Raw genomic sequence first — 17,006 nt, forward strand, 5'->3', positions numbered from 1 at the left:
TGGAGGGCTGAGCTTCCCAACTAAAATAGAAACAATCACAGAGCTTTATTGCAGCTCCTCACCCTGGGAACAAGGCAGCAAGGAGGTCATTCCACTCACTCTCAGTGCCTTACTTTAACCTACCTCAGACACTCCTGGCTGTATCCTGCACATCCAGTTTGTGTCCTGGTTGTATCCCAACAGCCGGGCCTTTCGAGGGCTCGCACAGTGCTCTGCAGGAGCTGCTCACGGGCAGCTGAAGGGGCTCCTGCCTGTGCAGCACCCACGGAAGATGAGAGGTTGTGTGAGTCTCAGGTGCTGTGGGCTGCGGCCCTGGACCATCCAGGAAATCGCTGCAGCAATTCCAAGAATGCGAAGCCGAAGCAGGGCGCAAGATAAGGCTCTGCACACAACACAGCTTTTATCTGCCTCAAGGCTAGTCTTCTGCTCCTTGGGCACACTGGGAGCAGTTCACCGCCAGTGCCCCAGCCTTAGGAGCGTTTCTATCTCTCTGTCCTTCTCCAAATCTTTAGCTAATCATCCTGCGGACTGCCTGGTTCCGTGCCTGCCTCCGGGCCCTTCTCCCCCCGGCTGCTGCCCCGGGCCGTGCCCTGCCAGCCCCGATCCGCCCCAGCCGGGCGGGCCCGCGGCCCCGCGGCCCCGCGGCCTCTTTCGCTTTCGTTTCTGCCTGCGCGACAAGCCCTGGCTCAGCCCAGCCTGGCTCAGCCCAGCCCAGCCCAGCCCAGCCCGGTTTAACCTGGCACTCCTGGACGCGGCACCATTTCGGCACGACACGGCTCGGCTCGGCTCGGCTCGGCTTGACCATGCCGCGGTTCAGCGTGGCGGAGGCCAGTCTCTGGGGGTGTCAATTCGTGCAGTTCCTGCAGGACACGGGCCGGGAGCAGGCGAGCCTGCGGGAAACGCTGCGGACCATCTACAACCAGGAGTTCCGCGGCAGGTGAGAGCCCTCGGCCAGACCCGGGCGACATCACCTGGGGCAGACCCGGGCCAGCATCCCCAGTGCCTGGCCAGCGTCACTGGTCCCCAGCATCATCACTGGGGTCCCCAAGCTCACCTGTCTCACCAAAGCCCTGCTGGGATGATCCCCAGCTCCATGGGCCCCCAGCAACTGCCTGGGGATGGCCTTGGACACCCACTGCCTACCATACTCCCCCAGCTCACCCTGCTGACACCAATCACACTGGTCCTTGTGCAATGTCACCGCTGTTAATCATTGGCAAAGCTGGGGCTCGGTGCACCGGTGGGACTGGGAGGAGGTACCTGGGGAATCATCGCTGCTGGCAGCACGGTGGCTGTGCCTTAGCAAAGGCACCCACCTGTGCCAGCTCAGCTCCTGAGCACTGGCATGGGCAGGGGCTGCGTGGCTGTCAGGGCCAGGCAGTGATGCAGTGGGATGGCTGGAATGGCTGTTGCGTAGCTGGGACAGCAACGGCACAGCTGGAGCAGCCAGCAGGGATGTAAGATTTGCACAGCCCCAGTCCTTCTTCCTCTCCTGGAGCAGAGGGGACCTGCTGAGAACCCCCTCACTGCAGCCTCAGTGTCCTGCTTCATCTTCCCCTTGCCTCACCCCAGCTGCCTGTGCCCCTGGCAGCCAAGCCACACTCTCCCACACAAACCCTCTCCCTTGTGCCTGCAGGACTGAGGCCAAGACGCCCAATTTTTCCTGCATGTTGTTTGCTCTGAGGACAACCCACCAGGTTCAGGTGCGCGGAGAGGTGGTGAAATTCAAGGTGAGTTCATGCTGGGGCAGTGCCCACCAGGACTGGCCCCTCAGGAGCCCCCTGCAGAGTCCCACGCTGATTCTGGCTGCTCCTTGCAGGTGAAGAGACATGTGGTGGTGGCGGACCAGTACTGGCGACCCAGGAGGAATGCACAGACATCCGTGTCCACGTCTGCCTCAGGACAGCAGCTCAGCTCCACTCCACAAATGCCCCAGCGCTATGCCAAGCAGTGGTATGACCAGCAGCACCCCACCTTAGCATGTCCCTTGGATCTCCCACCCCGGCTGGGAAAGCCTGACCCTCCCTCCCCACAGGGCTGAGCTCATTCGTGGGAAGCACGGGGTTGAGATCACCTCAGACGATGACCAGGGCAACGGGAATATTCGCTTCCCAGTGGTGCCGGGTGAGCCCCGCACAGTCACTGTCCTGGTGCAGAACCGTGGGACAGAGGTGGTGACACTGCAGCGGTTCCAGGCACAGCAGCAGGCACGGGAGCTCTCCTTCACCGATGAGCAAGGGGCAGTGCAGGGCCAGTCCCTGCTGCTACACCCAGGTAGGGTCTGTCCAATCCCCTGCCCCATGCTCTGCCCTGCACACAGGATGCAGGACCCAGTCTCACCCTTCACCCCGCAGGTGGGATGTACCCCATCCAGGTGCGGTGCCTCACCACCTGCAACGGGCACTTCAGTGCTGTGGTGTCCTTCGAGTTCACCAAGGAGTCAGGCGAGTCCTTCAGCATCTCACGCTACGTTGCTGCCGTTGCTGAGAGCCAGCTGGCCAAGGACCTGGGGCCCTCAGCACCTTTCCAGCCCTACGAGGCCAGCCTCCAGCGCCATGTCACAGTCATCACCGAGGATGGCATCCCCCCTGACAGGTATGTGATGAGCTCACCTGCTGCCATCCTGAGCAGAGGGGCCCAGCCTGTTCTCCAGCCAGGACAAGGTTCAGCTCCTTGACTGCCTGGCACCACAGGACAGTGCTTCAACCCTGCTCCATGGCTGATGACAGTGGGGTTGGGGACACCACGTAGTCCCTGAAGCACTACTGTCCCCTCCACCCAGCTCCCTGAAAAACGAACTGGAGAGGGAAATCCCCCTGGGCACCTACCAGTACCCAAAGAGCCTCAAGGACACAATCCTGCTTGGACCCAACTCCAGTGCCAGCTCCAGCTGGGCTGCCATGCGGTGAGTGCCAAGGGCTGAGAGCAATGCTGAGGTGTTCCTTGAGTGCCAAGGTGTCCCTGGGACACAATGACATTGCTGCTGCCCTCAGCTCGCTGCTGGAAGCACCTCTGCAGGCTGAGAACTACTACCAGAAATTCCAGCTGCTGCTGCACCTGGAGGAGATTCAGATGGAGGTGGACATCCGTCGCTACGACATGCAGGACGTGACCATGGTGCAGGAGAGGGCACTGCTGGTTCTCGATGTGCGTGGGGGGCTGAGGGATGGGAGGGGTGCTGGCGTAACACTGGCACTCCCAGAGTGCCTGGCATCACACTGGCCCTTTGGCACAGGTGCCTGGCGTGGCCGAGAACCGCCCATCCCTGCTGAGAGGGGATCACCTGTTTGCCCACCTGAGCAGCGAGCGGGACCACTCCCCGCTCGTCCGCTACAAGGGCTACGTGCACAGCGTGGAGCTGGACAGGGTCAGGCTGGGCTTCTCCTCCAAGTGAGTGGTGTCTGGTCCCAGCAGCCTTTCTCAGAGATGCCAAAGGCCAGGAGTGGGTTGGAAAGGGCCAGGAGGGCATGGGAGAGTGCCCCGTGCCCTGCTCACACCATTCCTTCCCAGGCTGCAGAAGAAGTTTGTGAAGAACCTGAAGTTCGATGTGACCTTCACCTTCAGCCGGCTGCCACTGCAGGTCCAGCACCGGGCTGCAGTGCTGGCCATGCGCCGGGGCTTGTCCAGCCTCCTCTTCCCCTCCGCCTCCTGCCACAAGTCCCTCTTCTCAGGGCCCTTCCAGCCGCGGTGAGTCCCAGTTCTGCAGGGTGGGAGGCTCGGAGGGGCGAGGGGATGGAGGCGATGGGGCTTGGCCAGCGCAGCCTCTGCTCCCACAGGTGGTTTAACCGCAAGCTGGAGACCAACGAGGAGCAGTGCAAAGCTGTGACCCACATCGTGACGGGGGTGTCCCGGCCAGCCCCATACCTCATCTTTGGCCCCCCTGGCACTGGCAAGACGGTCACTATGGTGGAGGCCATCAAGCAGGTGGGTGGCCGGTGCCCAAATCCAGCCCTGAGCATTGCTGCCCATTCTCATCCATGGGGCTCAGTGCTGTCACCTCCTCTTCCAGGTGTGGACATGCTTCAAGGATGCCCATATCTTGGCCTGTGCCCCCTCCAACAGTGCTGCAGACCTGCTGTGCCAGTGCATCATCAAGGACATTGCCCCTCAGAACGTCTACAGGATCATCGCCAGCTCCAGGAGCTACAGGGAGGTGCCCACTGATATCAGGGTAGGTCCCTGCCCCTCCACCCTGAAATCCTGACAGCACATCTGGGCTGGCATCCCCCAGGATAATGGGAGCTCACCCAATGCATGTGCTCCAGCCCTGCTGCAACTGGGATGATGAGCAGAGCAGCTACGTGTACCCAAGCAAGGAGAGACTGAGGCACTACCGGATTATCATCACCACATTGGTGACAGCAGGAAGGTCAGAGGAGCTGGGCTTGTCCCCAGCATCCGTGGCAGCTGGACCCAGGGCTGCCTTGCATCCAGGCTGTGAAGGCAGAGCCTCTGGCGCTCAGCAGGGAGGGCTTGGAGGAGGGCCGGCAGCAGAGGCAGCAGAGGAAATCCCTCCTCTGTGGGAGGGTGAGGGTGAAGGGTGGGAGAGGAAGGATGGCCAGGTGGGGCAGGATGCTAAGAACAGCCTCTTTGCATCTCTCCTCCAGGCTGGTGTCAGCCAATTTCCCCCCTGGGTTTTTCTCCCACGTGTTCATCGACGAGTGTGGCCACGCGGTAGAGCCGGAGAGCGTCGTGGCCATCGCGGGTGAGCAGTGCCCACCTGCTGCCTCAAGGGCCGGCTTGTCTGCATGGCCTGGGGTCCCTCCCGTTCCCCGCTGAGCTCTCCCTCTTCCCAGGGCTCCTGGCTCCCATGGATGAGGAGACCAACCCCAATGGGGGGCAGCTGGTGCTGGCAGGAGACCCCAAGCAGCTGGGCCCCGTCCTGACCTCACCGCTGGCAATCCAGTATGGTCTGGGTGAGTAGGGAGAGGAGTGGGAGTGCTGTGGGCGCCCCACAGGGGCTGAGTGTCCTTGTGGGGAGCCACAGGATATCACTGGGCACAGGCACTTCGCTGCTGGAGAGGCTGATGCTGCACAACCCCTTGTACCAGAAGTCGAGTGGAGGATATGACCCACAGTTCATCACCAAACTGCTCTGGAACTACAGGTGGGGACAGGGATAGTGCAGGAAGGGGTCAAGCCAGGCAGGGATTGGTGAGCACGGCACTCCAGGATCTGTCCCCCAGAGCTTCAGAGTGCCCCAGCTGGTGTGGGAGATGGGAGTGCACCTGCTGTCCTGGGTGCACGGTGCCTGAGACGGCTCTGGACCCACATGGCACCCACCCTGGCATGGTCCTGCCTCTCCCAGGTCCCACGAGGCCATTCTCAGGATCCCCAACGAGCTCTTCTATGACAACGAGCTGAAGGTGTGCAGGAGCAACGGGCTTGACATCCGGAATCTGTTTTGTACCTGGGAGGAGCTTCCCAAAAAAGTGAGAGGCACAGGAGGGACTGACCTAGGGGGTTCCCCGAGGCACAGGCAGAGCAGAGCCAAATGTTCTCCATCCCCAGGGCTTCCCCATCATCTTCCATGGGGTTTGTGGGGAAGACCAGAGAGAGGCCAAGAGTCCCTCATTCTTCAACACGGCTGAAATTGAGGTCCTGGTCCACTACCTCAAGAAGCTGCTGCAGAGCCGGGGCAGGGGAGGCTGCCCCAGTGTGTCCCCCAAGGAGATCGGCATCATCTCTCCCTACAGGAAGCAGGTGAGGGACACAGCTCTGCAGGCAGGGCAGAGGCAGAGCAGAGACCTCCCAAGGGACAGGGAGCACTGGGATGGATGGGCAGCCCCAGGGCTGGCACAACATGGCCCTGTGGAGGCTGGATTTTGCCACATGCCTCCACTCAGGTAGAGAAGATCCGGAAAGCCATCACCTCCCTGGATCCCGACCTGCAGAAGCTGCCGGACATCAGCCAGTTGAAGGTAGGTCCTGGGCATGGAGGAGAGGGGAGCACACCATGCCACAGGAGGAAGGAGCCCGGACAGCCCCAGCCCAGGGGTGCTCCTGGCCCTCACCTGTTGTCCCTGCCCCAGGTGGGCTCTGTGGAAGAGTTCCAGGGCCAGGAGCGGCAGGTGATCCTCATCTCCACCGTGCGCAGCAGCAGTACGTACCTCCAGTTCGACCAGACCTTCAGGCTGGGCTTCCTCAAGAACCCCAAGGTACCGCCAGCCCCGAGCAGACCCCCCTCCCTTGGCATCCCCCTCTTCCCTGTGGTTCTCACAGGCACGTAGAGCTGCTCTGGGTGCTCATGCCACCAGAGCTGCCTGCACCCAGCTGGGGCTGCAGGACGATGAGAGGTGTTGCAGCAGGTAAAGCCCTCTTGCTTGTCCTCTTCAGAGGCTTAACGTGGCCATCACCAGGGCCAAGGCTCTGTTGATCGTGGTGGGTAATCCTACTGTGCTCAGCAAGGACCACCACTGGCTCAGGTGAGCTGCTCCTGGCCCCTGCCACTGGCAGTGCTCACCAGCACCTGCCCTTTCCTGCTGCCAGCACGTGGTTCTTGGCCGTGCCCATGCCACGGAACGGCCGGGCCGGTGCCACCTCGTGCCCACGCTCCCCTCCCTCTGCACCTGCAGGTTCCTCAGGTACTGCAAGGAACAGGGTGGCTACACCGGATACCCTTACGAGGATGAGGGCACAGCTGAGGACAGACTCGCCAACGACCTCCAGGCACTGCAGCTCAGTGTTTAGCACCCAGGTGAGCAGAGCTGGCAGCATGGCCAGGGCAACAGCTGGGGCACTAGGAGGCTTCTCCTGCCCCAAATGCAGCAGGACTTAAACCAGGTTTTTGCTTAGGCTTGCCTGTCTCCATCTCAAAGTCAGGAGCCAGCTCTACCATGAGGTTTCTCTGCAGGAAATGCACCTGGGAAGGGAGGAGAAGCCCCATGAAGGTACATCCCCCTCAGCCTGTCCCAAGCCTGCAGCAGCTCCTGCTTTTTCTGTCTCAGTCCCAGGGTGCTCCATGCATCCCTGTGGAGATGAGGCTGAACTCACAGGACCAGAAGGTGTTGCCAGCCTTTGCTGCCAGCCACGAAGCCCACACCAGCACCAGCACCAGACTGGGACAACTCTCCATTTTAATAATTTTTTTACATGGCTGTGGCAAAACTATTCTCTGTGACTGGTCTCACCATTCAGTGAAAGGCTTAGGCCTGGAGGCTCTGGCCTCCAAAGAGCATCACTGGGTGCACAGGGGAGCTCACTGCTGCTGTGATGGGTGACTGGGGAAGGCAGGAACCTGGTCTGGGACGGGTTGGCTCAGCTCTCCACTGAGCAGCTGCCTGGCCTGAGAGCTGGCATGGCTGTGCAGACACTCTATTTCCCTCAAATAAATGTTTAAAGAAAAGCAGTGTACTGTTGAGTCCTAGGTGGGCCTTGCTTACACAGACAGGGCTTCAGAGCAGCATCAGGCTCAGGACAGCAGCCCTGTCGTGACCTGCTCCAGAGGAAGGATGGCTCCAGCAGTGATGGCAGTGCCCATCACCCAGGGACTGGGTGCAGCTGGGAAGCTCCTGCCTGGCCCTTCCCGTGTAAACTGCTTCCTGGCTCTTTTGCAAGCACAGGGTAGTGAGCCCTGATCCTCCAGCAGCGGCTAAAGCAACTGGGGCTGGGGGCCAGGCAAGTCCCCACCCTGCAGCACACGGCCCTGAGTCCAGGCAGGAGCCTGGAGCACTGAGAGGCACAAAGGGGAGCCAGAAGAACGCCACACAAGTGAAGTTACAATTACTAAAATACCAGTTTGCATTTATTCTCCCAATTATGCAGTTGGTTTAGTGCTGCCAAGCCCACGGCCGAGGCAGACTCGGAGGCGGCAGTGCCGGCAGAGCTGGGCACAGGTCCCAGAGGAGAGCTGCTGGCAGCAGCTGAGCCCAGCTCTGCTCAGACAGGGCTGAAACTGCCCGGGCAGGTCTGTAACACTGCTGTGTGCTGCCTGCACGCCCAGGGAGAGCAGGCACAGCACACCAAGGGCCTGGCACACCGCACACGTGAGCTGTGACCGGCACCTCCTGCTTCTGTGGCACCTGCCCAGAGCAGGGGAAAGAGAGGGAATACCCCAGCAATGCCCGTGGGAAAGGCAAAAGCAGGGAGCTCAGTACAAAACGGGGCAACACGGGGAGCAACACGAGCACCGGCCCACGGAGAGCAGCAGGTGCTGAAGGCACTGGCCCCTCATGGCCCTGGAATGTCACAGGGACACCCTGCGAGCGTGGGTGGCAGTCTGGTGCAAAGGGTGCGGGGCAGGTGGTGGCACCACGAGGCGCTGCTGGGGCTGTGTGCCAGCAGTGCCCCTGGGCAGGGCAGGCAGTGCTGCTGCCAGCAGGGTGCTCACAGCAGCGGGCAGCCTCTGCGCTTCTTGTTCTTGCGCACCTGCAGCCCAGCTCGGGTGGCCATCTCAAACACCTCCCGCACCCCCTCCTTCGTCTTGGCCGAGCACTCGAGGTAGCCAAAGGCGTTGATCCTGTTGGCCATGTCCCTCCCCTCCTCTGGCTTCACCGGCTCCTAGGAAGCAGTAAAAACAGGGTTTGGAAACATTGCCAGAACACAACAGCAACTGCCCTTGGGGCATGCAGCCCTTCCAGCCAGGATCTGGTGTGGGCAGAAGTGTCTTGCTGGCTGGGGGACCCGGGGCTGTCCCCACCTGTTTCATCTTGGCCAGCTCCCGCCGCGTGTGCTCGTCGTTGCGCAGGTCCTTCTTGTTCCCCACCAAGATGATGGGCACGTTGGGGCAGAAGTGCTTCACCTCCGGCGTCCACTTCTCAGGGATGTTCTCTACAACAGGCACACGTGGAATCCTATGAGCTGAGGAGCTGCTGCCCCACAGCCTCCTCACAGAAACCAGTCCCAAGCTTTTCCCGCTGGAGCAGGGAGAGCTCTCCCCACAGAACCCCCCTCTCCCACCACCTCTGCCCAGTCTGCAAGCTGCCAGCATTTCCCTGCAGTGCACACAAGGCTGGGGGATGAAGGGAAGGCTCTGGCATCCTCGAGGGGCAGCTTGGGGGCTTCCCAGACCCCAGGGGGTTCAGTAGCAGCACCGAGTCCTGTGGGACCCCCAGGTCCCTACCGAGGCTGTCGGGGCTGTCGATGGAGAAGCACATGAGGATGACATCTGTGTCCGGGTATGAGAGGGGCCGCAGCCTGTCATAGTCCTCCTGCCCCGCCGTGTCCCACAGGGCCAGCTCAACCTGCAGGGGACAAGGACATGGCTCAGTGGCTCTGCAGGCCACGAGTGACAGATTTATCTTCCTCAGGTAGAGCTGTGCTCTTCCTCAAACTGGGCCAGGCTCAGGGCGACCCAGAAATGCCAGAGCCAGGGGCTCCTCTGTGTGCTGCAGGTGCATCCGAGCACACAGAGCAATCCCAGCAGCACTGGGCAGTGGCACTGCAGCAGGGGACATGGAGCAAGGGGACAGGAATGACAACGGCCCTTACCTGCTTGCCATCCACCTCTATGTCAGCAATGTAGTTCTCAAACACCGTGGGCACATAGACCTCGGGGAACTGGTCTTTGCTGAACACGATCAGCAGACACGTCTTCCCGCAGGCACCATCTCCCACGATCACCAGCTTCTTCCTGATGGCTGCCATCGCTGTGGGGGCACGAGCAGGTGAGCAGGACAGAGCAGCACAGGCACTTCATGCTCCCGGCCCCCCAGACTCCTGCGCACAACAGCCTGGGCGATACCAGACAGAAGCCCCGGGGCACATCCCACTGTGAGTAGCCAGTGACTGACAGGACAGAAGTCCCAACGCTCTGCCAGACACCCCTCCAGCTCCCACACACTTCACTCATGGGCACCACAGGAACTGGCCTGACTGGAACCATTTACACCCAGCACTGCTGCTGTGGCTGGGAGAGCCACCCCAGCTGTGGTCAGGGCTGGTGGCTGCACACAGGGACCTTGTGGGAGGTGACAAACCACTCTGCCTTCCCCAGACATCCAACCCTCCCTGGGTTTGCTGTGCTACCACCCAGGTAACCAGGATTTTAGACAATCTCAGAGTTCCATGCGCATGCTGGGTTTATTTTAAATTATAAATTCTTCAGGGCAGAAACTGTGCTTCGGATTTCCCCCCAGCTTGCTCACCAGACCCTAAATAATCTGATCAGCAGCTGGAACACACCAAGCCAAGCTCCTGGAGGTCTGGGCAAGCAGGACCTGTGTGCCTGGCACCCAGCACTGGGCTGGCCCCGTCCCAGCCTGTCTGAAAAAGGAGCCTTTGCCATGGAACCAAGAGAGCCGAACTGGCACTGGCAGGGGGAGAGGCTGCCAGTCATCACTCAGCAAACAGAGCTGAAACCCCACACAAAGCAAGCAACTTTCTGCCCCACGGGAAAAGGACACAGTTCTGCAAGGAAAACTATGCCTTTGCATCCCTCACTTTCAAAAGGGGTTTACAGCTGAGCCTGGGAACCGGCCAGGACAATGCCACAAAATGCCTGGCACAGCATCTGAACGAGGCATGAGAAAATCAGCCATAGTGGGGTCACATCCCTCCCCAACCTTGTGACCAAAATCTCTTTTCCATCCCCAGATTCTCAGTCCAAAGAGCCTGTCCTACTCCTCACATGCCTTCAGCACATCACCAGCTCCCTGTCCCTGCAGAGATCCTAGGAATGACACAGGCTGACATGTCAGGGTTTAATCCCTGAAAATTCACACTGCACTGGGGGAAATTACAGGTGACCAAGAAACCTCTCCTGAAGGCAGGGATGTTCCATGCTTTCCCCCTCAGCCCTGTCCCTCTCCAAATCCTCTGCCCAGGCAGCAGGATGGGAAGGAGCCATTCATGCTGGGAGCACACAGCTCCCAGGAAAGGACCCCGTGGGAAGGACACACACACCCCAATGCTGAGGCATTGGGCTGCAAGCCCTGGGAGTGGATCATGCTGGGTCACTCCAGAATCACCTTGGGAAGGCCAGAACATCACAAGCCTGGCCTTTGACCAGGGCTCTCATACTGAGCCTTACCAAAGGCCAGGAATCTGTCCCTGGCCCAGTGATCCCACCCTCACCCTGGGCCAACAGAAGAGGGAGGAAAAGGGTAAAGCAGGAGTCTGGCTGCATCACAATTAGCTGCAAGTAAGGGATTAGGAAATGAGCCTGAATGGCTGACTGGCATTCCAAAGGCAGGCTGCAGACCTGCTTGTCTCATCCATGTGCCTGGCAGGTCGCCCCTGTCACACAAAGCCCAGGGAACCACCCCCCTTTCACAACTCACACTGCCCAATGGTTTGGGCAAAAGAGAGTTTTTACCCATCCCAGACCAGACCCTACTGTAGCCAAGATGAGCTTTAAGGACCTTTGTAGGTTCCAAGCATTCTGGCTCACAAGCTGAGGCAGGAATGGTTCATGGCTGCTGAGTGCTCTGGAGCTGTTAATAAAAATAGAAAGCTGGCACTTGTAAGGTGAGAAGAGTGAGAATCAAGAGCTGCATCCGGGAGAGGGGACATTCCTCAGCTGGGATCCTTGGTGTCAAGCACATATCCCAGTGGAGCAGCATGTCTACAGGAAGGTGAGCACATTTGTGCAACACTGAAGTCAGAGAAAAAAAGAAAAAGGTGCTCCAAAGGGTCCCTATAAGGAACGGGGAGCACTTTAGGGAGGCAAGTGCTGAGAATGGGGGGGAACAGCTCCTGTCCCTATTCCTCATGCCCTGCTGCTCCTGGCTGCCCAGCCAGGCCAGGCAAACCCACAGTCCCACAGAATCATAAAGGCTCCAAGATGTACAAGTCCAACCCTTGTTGCAATCCATCCTTGCCTGACCAAAGGCTCGTCCTCTCTCCAGCAGCATGTCCACAGCACAGAAAACGGAGAGCTCAGGGAGAAAAAAGCCTGTTTACTTGGACACAAAGCTTCTTTGCCCACAGCAAAACATGATATGCTGCTCTGTGACTCCCTATCTCCAAGAGGAAAGGCAGTTTGGGCCGTGCTGATATCTAACGCACAGCACAGGCAGCTGACAGCATCTGCAGCGTGAGCAGCAGGAGATGCCCAAGGACACAAACAGCCAGATGGACACCAGGATCTGCCCGTGCCCAGTCTGCAGGCACTGGGGTGGAACCGAAGCCAGCCCGAGTGGCCCTGCTCCTGCCCCAGGGCTGCCCTGAGAGGGGCCCAGCAGCTGCCCCAGGCTGAGCACAGTCCCCCACCCAGGGCTCCTTCCCACGGCTCCAGTCCTGACCCGGCGCGGTGCCCAGTGGTGACTCAGAGGGCAGAGGCTGTCCCCACCCAAAATCTCAGCACAATTCATTCCATTACTCAGGAGAGCCATCCAGAAATAGCCCATTACTAATCCAGAGCTGGTGTGCAGAGGCGAGCAGGGCAAGGAGGCTGAAGAGCTGTGAGCCTGAGGGGTCGGCTGGGTGCCCCAGTCCTGCCCTGGACCCAGCAGCTGGCACAGCACCAGCACCAGATGCCAGCAGCTCTCTCTTCCAGGAGAGATGAGCTGCTTTGCCAGGGGATGCTCTTGGTGCTCAGCAGGATGAGGCTAAACCCTGGGATGAGGATTCTGTTTGCACTGTTGCCAGATTATGAGCAGATAAAAAGAGTGGAAAACATGAAGACAATTCCATGAAGACAAACAGGACAATCCCAAGTACAAATGCAGAAGAATTAAGTGGGAGCAGCCCTGAGAGGAAGGACTTGGTGGTGCTGGTGGATGAGAAGCTCAACATGACACAGCAACGCCCCCGTGTGCAGGGCTGATCCCCCAAGGGAGGGGGGAGCCAAGCACCCCAAAATACAGCCAGCACTGCCCAGCCACGCTGGCAACCCACACTGGCAGCTCCTGGGTGTGAGCAGCACCCGCAGGGCCCCGCTGGAGATGCCTCCTGCTCATCCATGGAGAAAACAAAAGGGAGCAGCAGCTGTGTGCCAGCGTTTCCCACTGCCCAGCCCCACAGGGCTCCCGTGCCCATCCCTGCACCTGCTGTGCAGCCAGGCTGGGCCCCACTGGGAGCTCTGTGGGTTTAATCTGTGCCACCACTGCCAGCACCAGCCAAATCCTGAGCAGGCGTCTCCTTCAGCTCACCAAAAAGCTGCAACACGACCCCAGATTGCCCTGTTCTACTTTCCAAGCAACTATTCTAAGGCCATCACCATAAAATCGGCCAGGCTGCGGGGCAGCCCTTGTGTTGCTGGTCTCTCACAGCTTTGTGCAGTTCCTGCTGAGCAGGATATAGGGAATTCCTCTGGCAGCAGGATGTGTCCATCATCCAGTGTCTGCTAAGGGGACTCGGGAATAGCAGAGAAAGATGTGAATGCTTTGAAGGACTCCAACCAGGGACAGAAATCTTTCAAGGAACCTCCTTGGCCAGACTCGACTTCCTAGAGGTAACAGAGGGGTTTTGTTCTAAAGCAGAAATTCCCAAGCACTGCTGAGGGCCCCACCCTGGTCAGACCGGTCACGCCAGGGATCACAGCCCTGGCCAGAGGCACAGCTCTGAATTCTGGGCAGGGCTGGGGGGAGAGAGCTGTGCTGGGAGCAGCCCCTTGGCAGGGACACCCCCGCAGGATACCCCCAGTGCTGTGGGGAAGTTCCACTGCAGAAATGCTTTCAGCAGTTTGGACTCACTGGTACAATGATAAAACAAGTAAACTTCCAAATTAAAGCCCCACAGGAATGCCCACTGTGGGGAATTTCATTTGCTGAGACACCTAAGCCATGGCCAAGGTAGTACAGGACAAGTGTCTCAGCCACTGCTGCAAGCACCAGAGGGACTCTTACTACAGAATCATGGAATCATTAAGGTTGAAAGGCAGAAAAAATTTCCAAAAAGGGCTGGAAGCAAACAGTCATGCTAAGGGGAAGTGCAATGGGCAGGGCAGAGCGTGGGCTCCTGGATACAGACCTGCTATAGATATAGACCTGCTATATCCAAACAAGTGATTGTCAAAATAGGAGCTCAGCCCAGTGCTCAAGTTTAGACCTCACCCATTTTTTTGGGCATATTCTTTGGGCACAGCCAAGCAGGCTGGGCTTAACACACACTCCAGTGGCAAAGGGCAACTGTCCAGACCCAGACCCAGAGCAAAGTGACCAGGCTGGCTCATTTTCATTGCTAAATCCCACAAAAAACATCCACAAGCAAAACAGAGAAAGGAACTTGGAACAGCAGAATTTGAAAGCCTAAACAAAGCTCAAACCACAAGTGTTTGAGCACTGAGGGAGAAGCTGCCTGCCCTTACCTCCTTTTCCAAAGGACATCATGCCATGTTCTTATTTTACCTCCTGCAGTAGTGACAGCCTTCCCAGCCTCACGGTAGCCAAGTGTCTTGCTGAAAGCTCCAAATGACACGCCGCAATCTCAGCAGATGCCTGTGCTTGGGCAACGCCTGCCTGCCCCAGCACCGATCAACATTTGCTAATACAACTCCTTCTTTTCATGTCAATGCACCTCTCCCGTGCAAACGGCAAGGTGGGAGCTGAGCCTGGGTAAACACTCCTGAGAACCTGTTGGAAGACAGTGACTTGGCTTATTTTCCACTTACACGTTTCCCCAGAGAAGCTGTAGCTGTCAGGAGTCTGGATGCAAGGGAAAATCCACAAAATCTCATGCAGTCTCTACCTGAGCTGAGGAGGAGGAGGAGCTGGACCTAAACTGAAACTGCTTGGACACCAAAAGCACTTGGCAAAATAGAAACAAAATGCAACTGGTCCCCATGACACACAGCCAGCCAATCCTGCAGCTCCAGTCTCCAGTTTCCCCTGGAACCCTTTCCCAGGGATGTCAGCCTGGGGGCTCAGCCCGGCCCCTGCTGCCAGCCCCCCAGGTGGATGCAGCCCCAGGATCACACAGGGATCTCACTCCCGTTCTCTGGGGCTGCTGAGAGGCTGGGCTGGGTTTAGGTCCCAGTCCCCCATGCAGATGCAGCCCAGGGATCTCACTCCCGTTCTCCGGGGCTGCTGAGAGGCTGGGCTGGGTTTAGGGAGGCTGGCGGCCACTGAGAGACTTGGCTGCCAGACTGCTAGCACTGGAAAAGGCCACGCAGTCATGCTTTTGGAATGCTCCCCTGCTCCTAAGACATTACACAATTATTTCCCCTCCCCACAAACCCCCCTAATATAAATGTTTAAGAATGAGCTCAGCAGTAAGGAAAGGGAACTTTTTTCCCTCTTTCTGAAGAAAACACAGAGTGGCCACTCCATGGGCTGTACATGGGGACACTGCTGGAGTGGGGGTTGTGGGGAGGGATGTGGGATGGGGCAGCAGCCCCCAGGCTCTCACCCCCGGTCAGACCCTGCCTGGGAGACAACTGCAAGTAGGGACCCACAGCCCAAGGCCACCTCAAGGAATGACAGCCTGCCCTGACTGAGGCAGAGCTGACCCATCCCTCACCACACCCAGGGACCCCCTCCCCAGCCTAGGCACACCCACCGCACCCTGTCCCGCTGCACCCCACCCAGCAGCCCTGCCGGGCCACCCACCCCTGCACCGACCCCACCTCTGAGCCCACCCCTTACCAGAATCGGCAACCCCAGGTCTCAATCCCTCCAAACCCCACGAGTACACCCTGATCCCAGCTCCCCCAAGCCCCACCGGTAGCCACAAAGCCCTGTTTCTCCAGACTCCGCCAGTAACTCAGACCCCATCACAACCGGTAATGCAGACCTCAGTTCCCCCAGACCCCCGCTCCGGCCCCACTCCTTACCAGCACCCCCCACCCCACCAGTGTCCCCCTCCCCAGCCGCCCCTCCCCGCTCGGCTCCCCCAGACCCCGCACCTCTCTCCGCCGCTGCCCCGTCCCGCTCCGGCTCCGGCTCCGGCTCCGGCTCCGTCCCCGCGCGGCTCCGGGCACCGCCCCGGCCGGGGCCGCCCGCCGAGGGCGGAGCGGGGCCGTGCCGAGCCGAGCGGGGCCGTGCCGTGATGGGCTGTGCCGTGATGGGCCGTGCCGAGCGGGGCTGTGCCGTGATGAGTTCTGCCGAGCCGAGCGGGGCTGTGCCGTGATGGGCTGTGCCGTGATGGGCTGTGCCGAGCCGAGCGGGGCCGTGCCGTGATGGGCTGTGCCGTGATGGGCTGTGCCGAGCCGAGCGGGGCCGTGCCGTGATGGGCTGTGCCGTGATGGGCTGTGCCGTGATGGGCTCTGCCGAGCCGTGCGGGGCTGTGCCGAGCCGAGCCGAGCCGAGCCGAGCCCTTTCCAGCGCTGCCCCTGCCCGGCTCCGGGACCCGGAGCCCCCCGGTGTTTCCCCCGGCGCCCGCGGGCGTCCCCCCCGCCCCGAGGGCGTTTTACCGGCTCAGGTTCCCGAGGCCAAGTGGGCAGAGGGCGACCCCAGCCGCCGGAGGGGCTGAGCTGCTGCCCTCAACCCCCCGTGCCAGGTCAGGCCGGCGGCAAAGCCCGCTGCCCACTGACACAGGCGGCCGAGGGACGCGCCTTGTCCCCAGGGTCCCCTCCCAGGGCACTGGCAGAGCGGGGCTGTGCCCGGCTGTGCCCGCATGAGCGTGACCCCGGTGCCCCTGGTGTGCCCCGGCTCCCCGTGCCCACCGTGGGACCCCAGGCGGCTGCTCCCGCCGGCGTCCGGCTGCAGGGCACAGCTCCCGTCCCTCCGCCGGGGAAAGGCAGCCCCAGGAGCCTGGCCCAGACCCAGGCTCATAAACCGCTGCTATTTTAAGGGCTTGCAGACTATTTTTCTTTATTTATCAAGCCCCAGGCCAGGAGCTGGTTCCAAAGGAAATGTTTCTTTAGTAAAAAAGGGAACCACAGAGGAAGCTTTAAATGCAGCAGCCACTGCCTCCTTGTCTTATCCAACAGCCGGGCAGTGACCTGGAAAAGCAGAGCCGGTTCTCAGCCACCAGCATGAAAAGGAATGTGCCAGGAACAGGGCTGGGCAAGCAAGTGTGAAGAGAGCATCAGGAGTACCAGGGGTACCAGGTGGCCCTCGGAGGGACGTGGGGATGTTTCCAGCAGGCAGCCCGCCCTCGAGGCAGAAGCAGCTGCTGCTTGAACTGCCGGGGAGGGACAGGCACATTCCTCAGCCTGCCCCCTGCCTCCCCCGCAGCCAGCAAAA

The 17,006-nt window shown here is 59.9% G+C and overlaps 2 protein-coding genes across 6 annotated transcripts; one reads left to right on the forward strand and one right to left on the reverse strand.

The window, feature by feature from the left end:
• The first annotated feature begins 506 nt into the window (after positions 1-506).
• On the forward strand, positions 507-7,348 carry MOV10 (Mov10 RNA helicase). Of its 3 annotated transcripts, none has more exons than XM_071450230.1 (22): positions 507-937; positions 1,637-1,730; positions 1,820-1,953; positions 2,036-2,274; positions 2,355-2,595; positions 2,783-2,905; positions 2,994-3,147; positions 3,236-3,390; positions 3,511-3,687; positions 3,777-3,924; positions 4,010-4,171; positions 4,266-4,369; positions 4,608-4,705; positions 4,797-4,916; positions 5,005-5,107; positions 5,309-5,432; positions 5,512-5,703; positions 5,847-5,921; positions 6,033-6,158; positions 6,337-6,425; positions 6,576-6,697; positions 6,796-7,348. In XM_071450230.1, the coding sequence occupies exons 1-21, from the start codon at positions 804-806 to the stop codon at positions 6,688-6,690; spliced, it is 2,907 nt and encodes a 968-aa protein (XP_071306331.1). In that variant the 5' UTR covers positions 507-803; the 3' UTR covers positions 6,691-6,697; positions 6,796-7,348. The 3 variants fall into 3 exon arrangements, with proteins under 3 accessions (XP_071306331.1, XP_071306332.1, XP_071306330.1); XM_071450231.1 differs by having other exon boundaries at positions 6,819-7,348; XM_071450229.1 differs by having other exon boundaries at positions 6,854-7,348.
• A 368-nt stretch (positions 7,349-7,716) lies between these two features.
• Positions 7,717-15,942, reverse strand: RHOC (ras homolog family member C). Of its 3 annotated transcripts, none has more exons than XM_071450205.1 (6): positions 15,725-15,942; positions 14,229-14,453; positions 9,430-9,587; positions 9,062-9,182; positions 8,639-8,769; positions 7,717-8,499 (listed from the first exon to the last, which is right to left on the reverse strand). In XM_071450205.1, exons 3-6 carry the CDS (start codon positions 9,583-9,585, stop codon positions 8,326-8,328), a joined length of 582 nt encoding a protein of 193 aa, XP_071306306.1. In that variant the 5' UTR covers positions 9,586-9,587; positions 14,229-14,453; positions 15,725-15,942; the 3' UTR covers positions 7,717-8,325. The 3 variants fall into 3 exon arrangements, with proteins under 3 accessions (XP_071306306.1, XP_071306304.1, XP_071306305.1); XM_071450203.1 differs by having other exon boundaries at positions 14,189-14,453; positions 15,725-15,940; XM_071450204.1 differs by having other exon boundaries at positions 14,189-14,445; positions 15,718-15,940.
• Positions 15,943-17,006: the final 1,064 nt, after the last annotated feature.

This window comes from Agelaius tricolor, unplaced genomic scaffold, assembly GCF_023055355.1.
Source record: "Agelaius tricolor isolate 1412-34295 unplaced genomic scaffold, bAgeTri1.0.p SCAF_30, whole genome shotgun sequence".
Taxonomy (NCBI): domain Eukaryota; kingdom Metazoa; phylum Chordata; class Aves; order Passeriformes; family Icteridae; genus Agelaius; species Agelaius tricolor.

What these genes read in the sequence shown, in the direction of transcription:
- MOV10 (XM_071450230.1), top strand. Translation starts at nt 804, where the DNA reads ATGCCGCGGTTCAGCGTGGCGGAGGCCAGTCTCTGGGGGTGTCAATTC. An exon ending in ACATTGGTGACAGCAGGAAG is followed by an intron (nt 4,370 to 4,607) that starts GTCAGAGGAGCT and finishes TCTCTCCTCCAG; the next exon opens with GCTGGTGTCAGCCAATTTCC. An exon ending in CGGACATCAGCCAGTTGAAG is followed by an intron (nt 5,922 to 6,032) that starts GTAGGTCCTGGG and finishes TCCCTGCCCCAG; the next exon opens with GTGGGCTCTGTGGAAGAGTT.
- RHOC (XM_071450203.1), bottom strand. Translation starts at nt 14,210, where the DNA reads ATGATGTCCTTTGGAAAAGGAG. An exon ending in GATGTCCTTTGGAAAAGGAG is followed by an intron (nt 9,588 to 14,188) that starts GTAAGGGCAGGC and finishes GTGCCCCCACAG; the next exon opens with CGATGGCAGCCATCAGGAAG. An exon ending in AGCTGGCCAAGATGAAACAG is followed by an intron (nt 8,500 to 8,638) that starts GTGGGGACAGCC and finishes ACTGCTTCCTAG; the next exon opens with GAGCCGGTGAAGCCAGAGGA.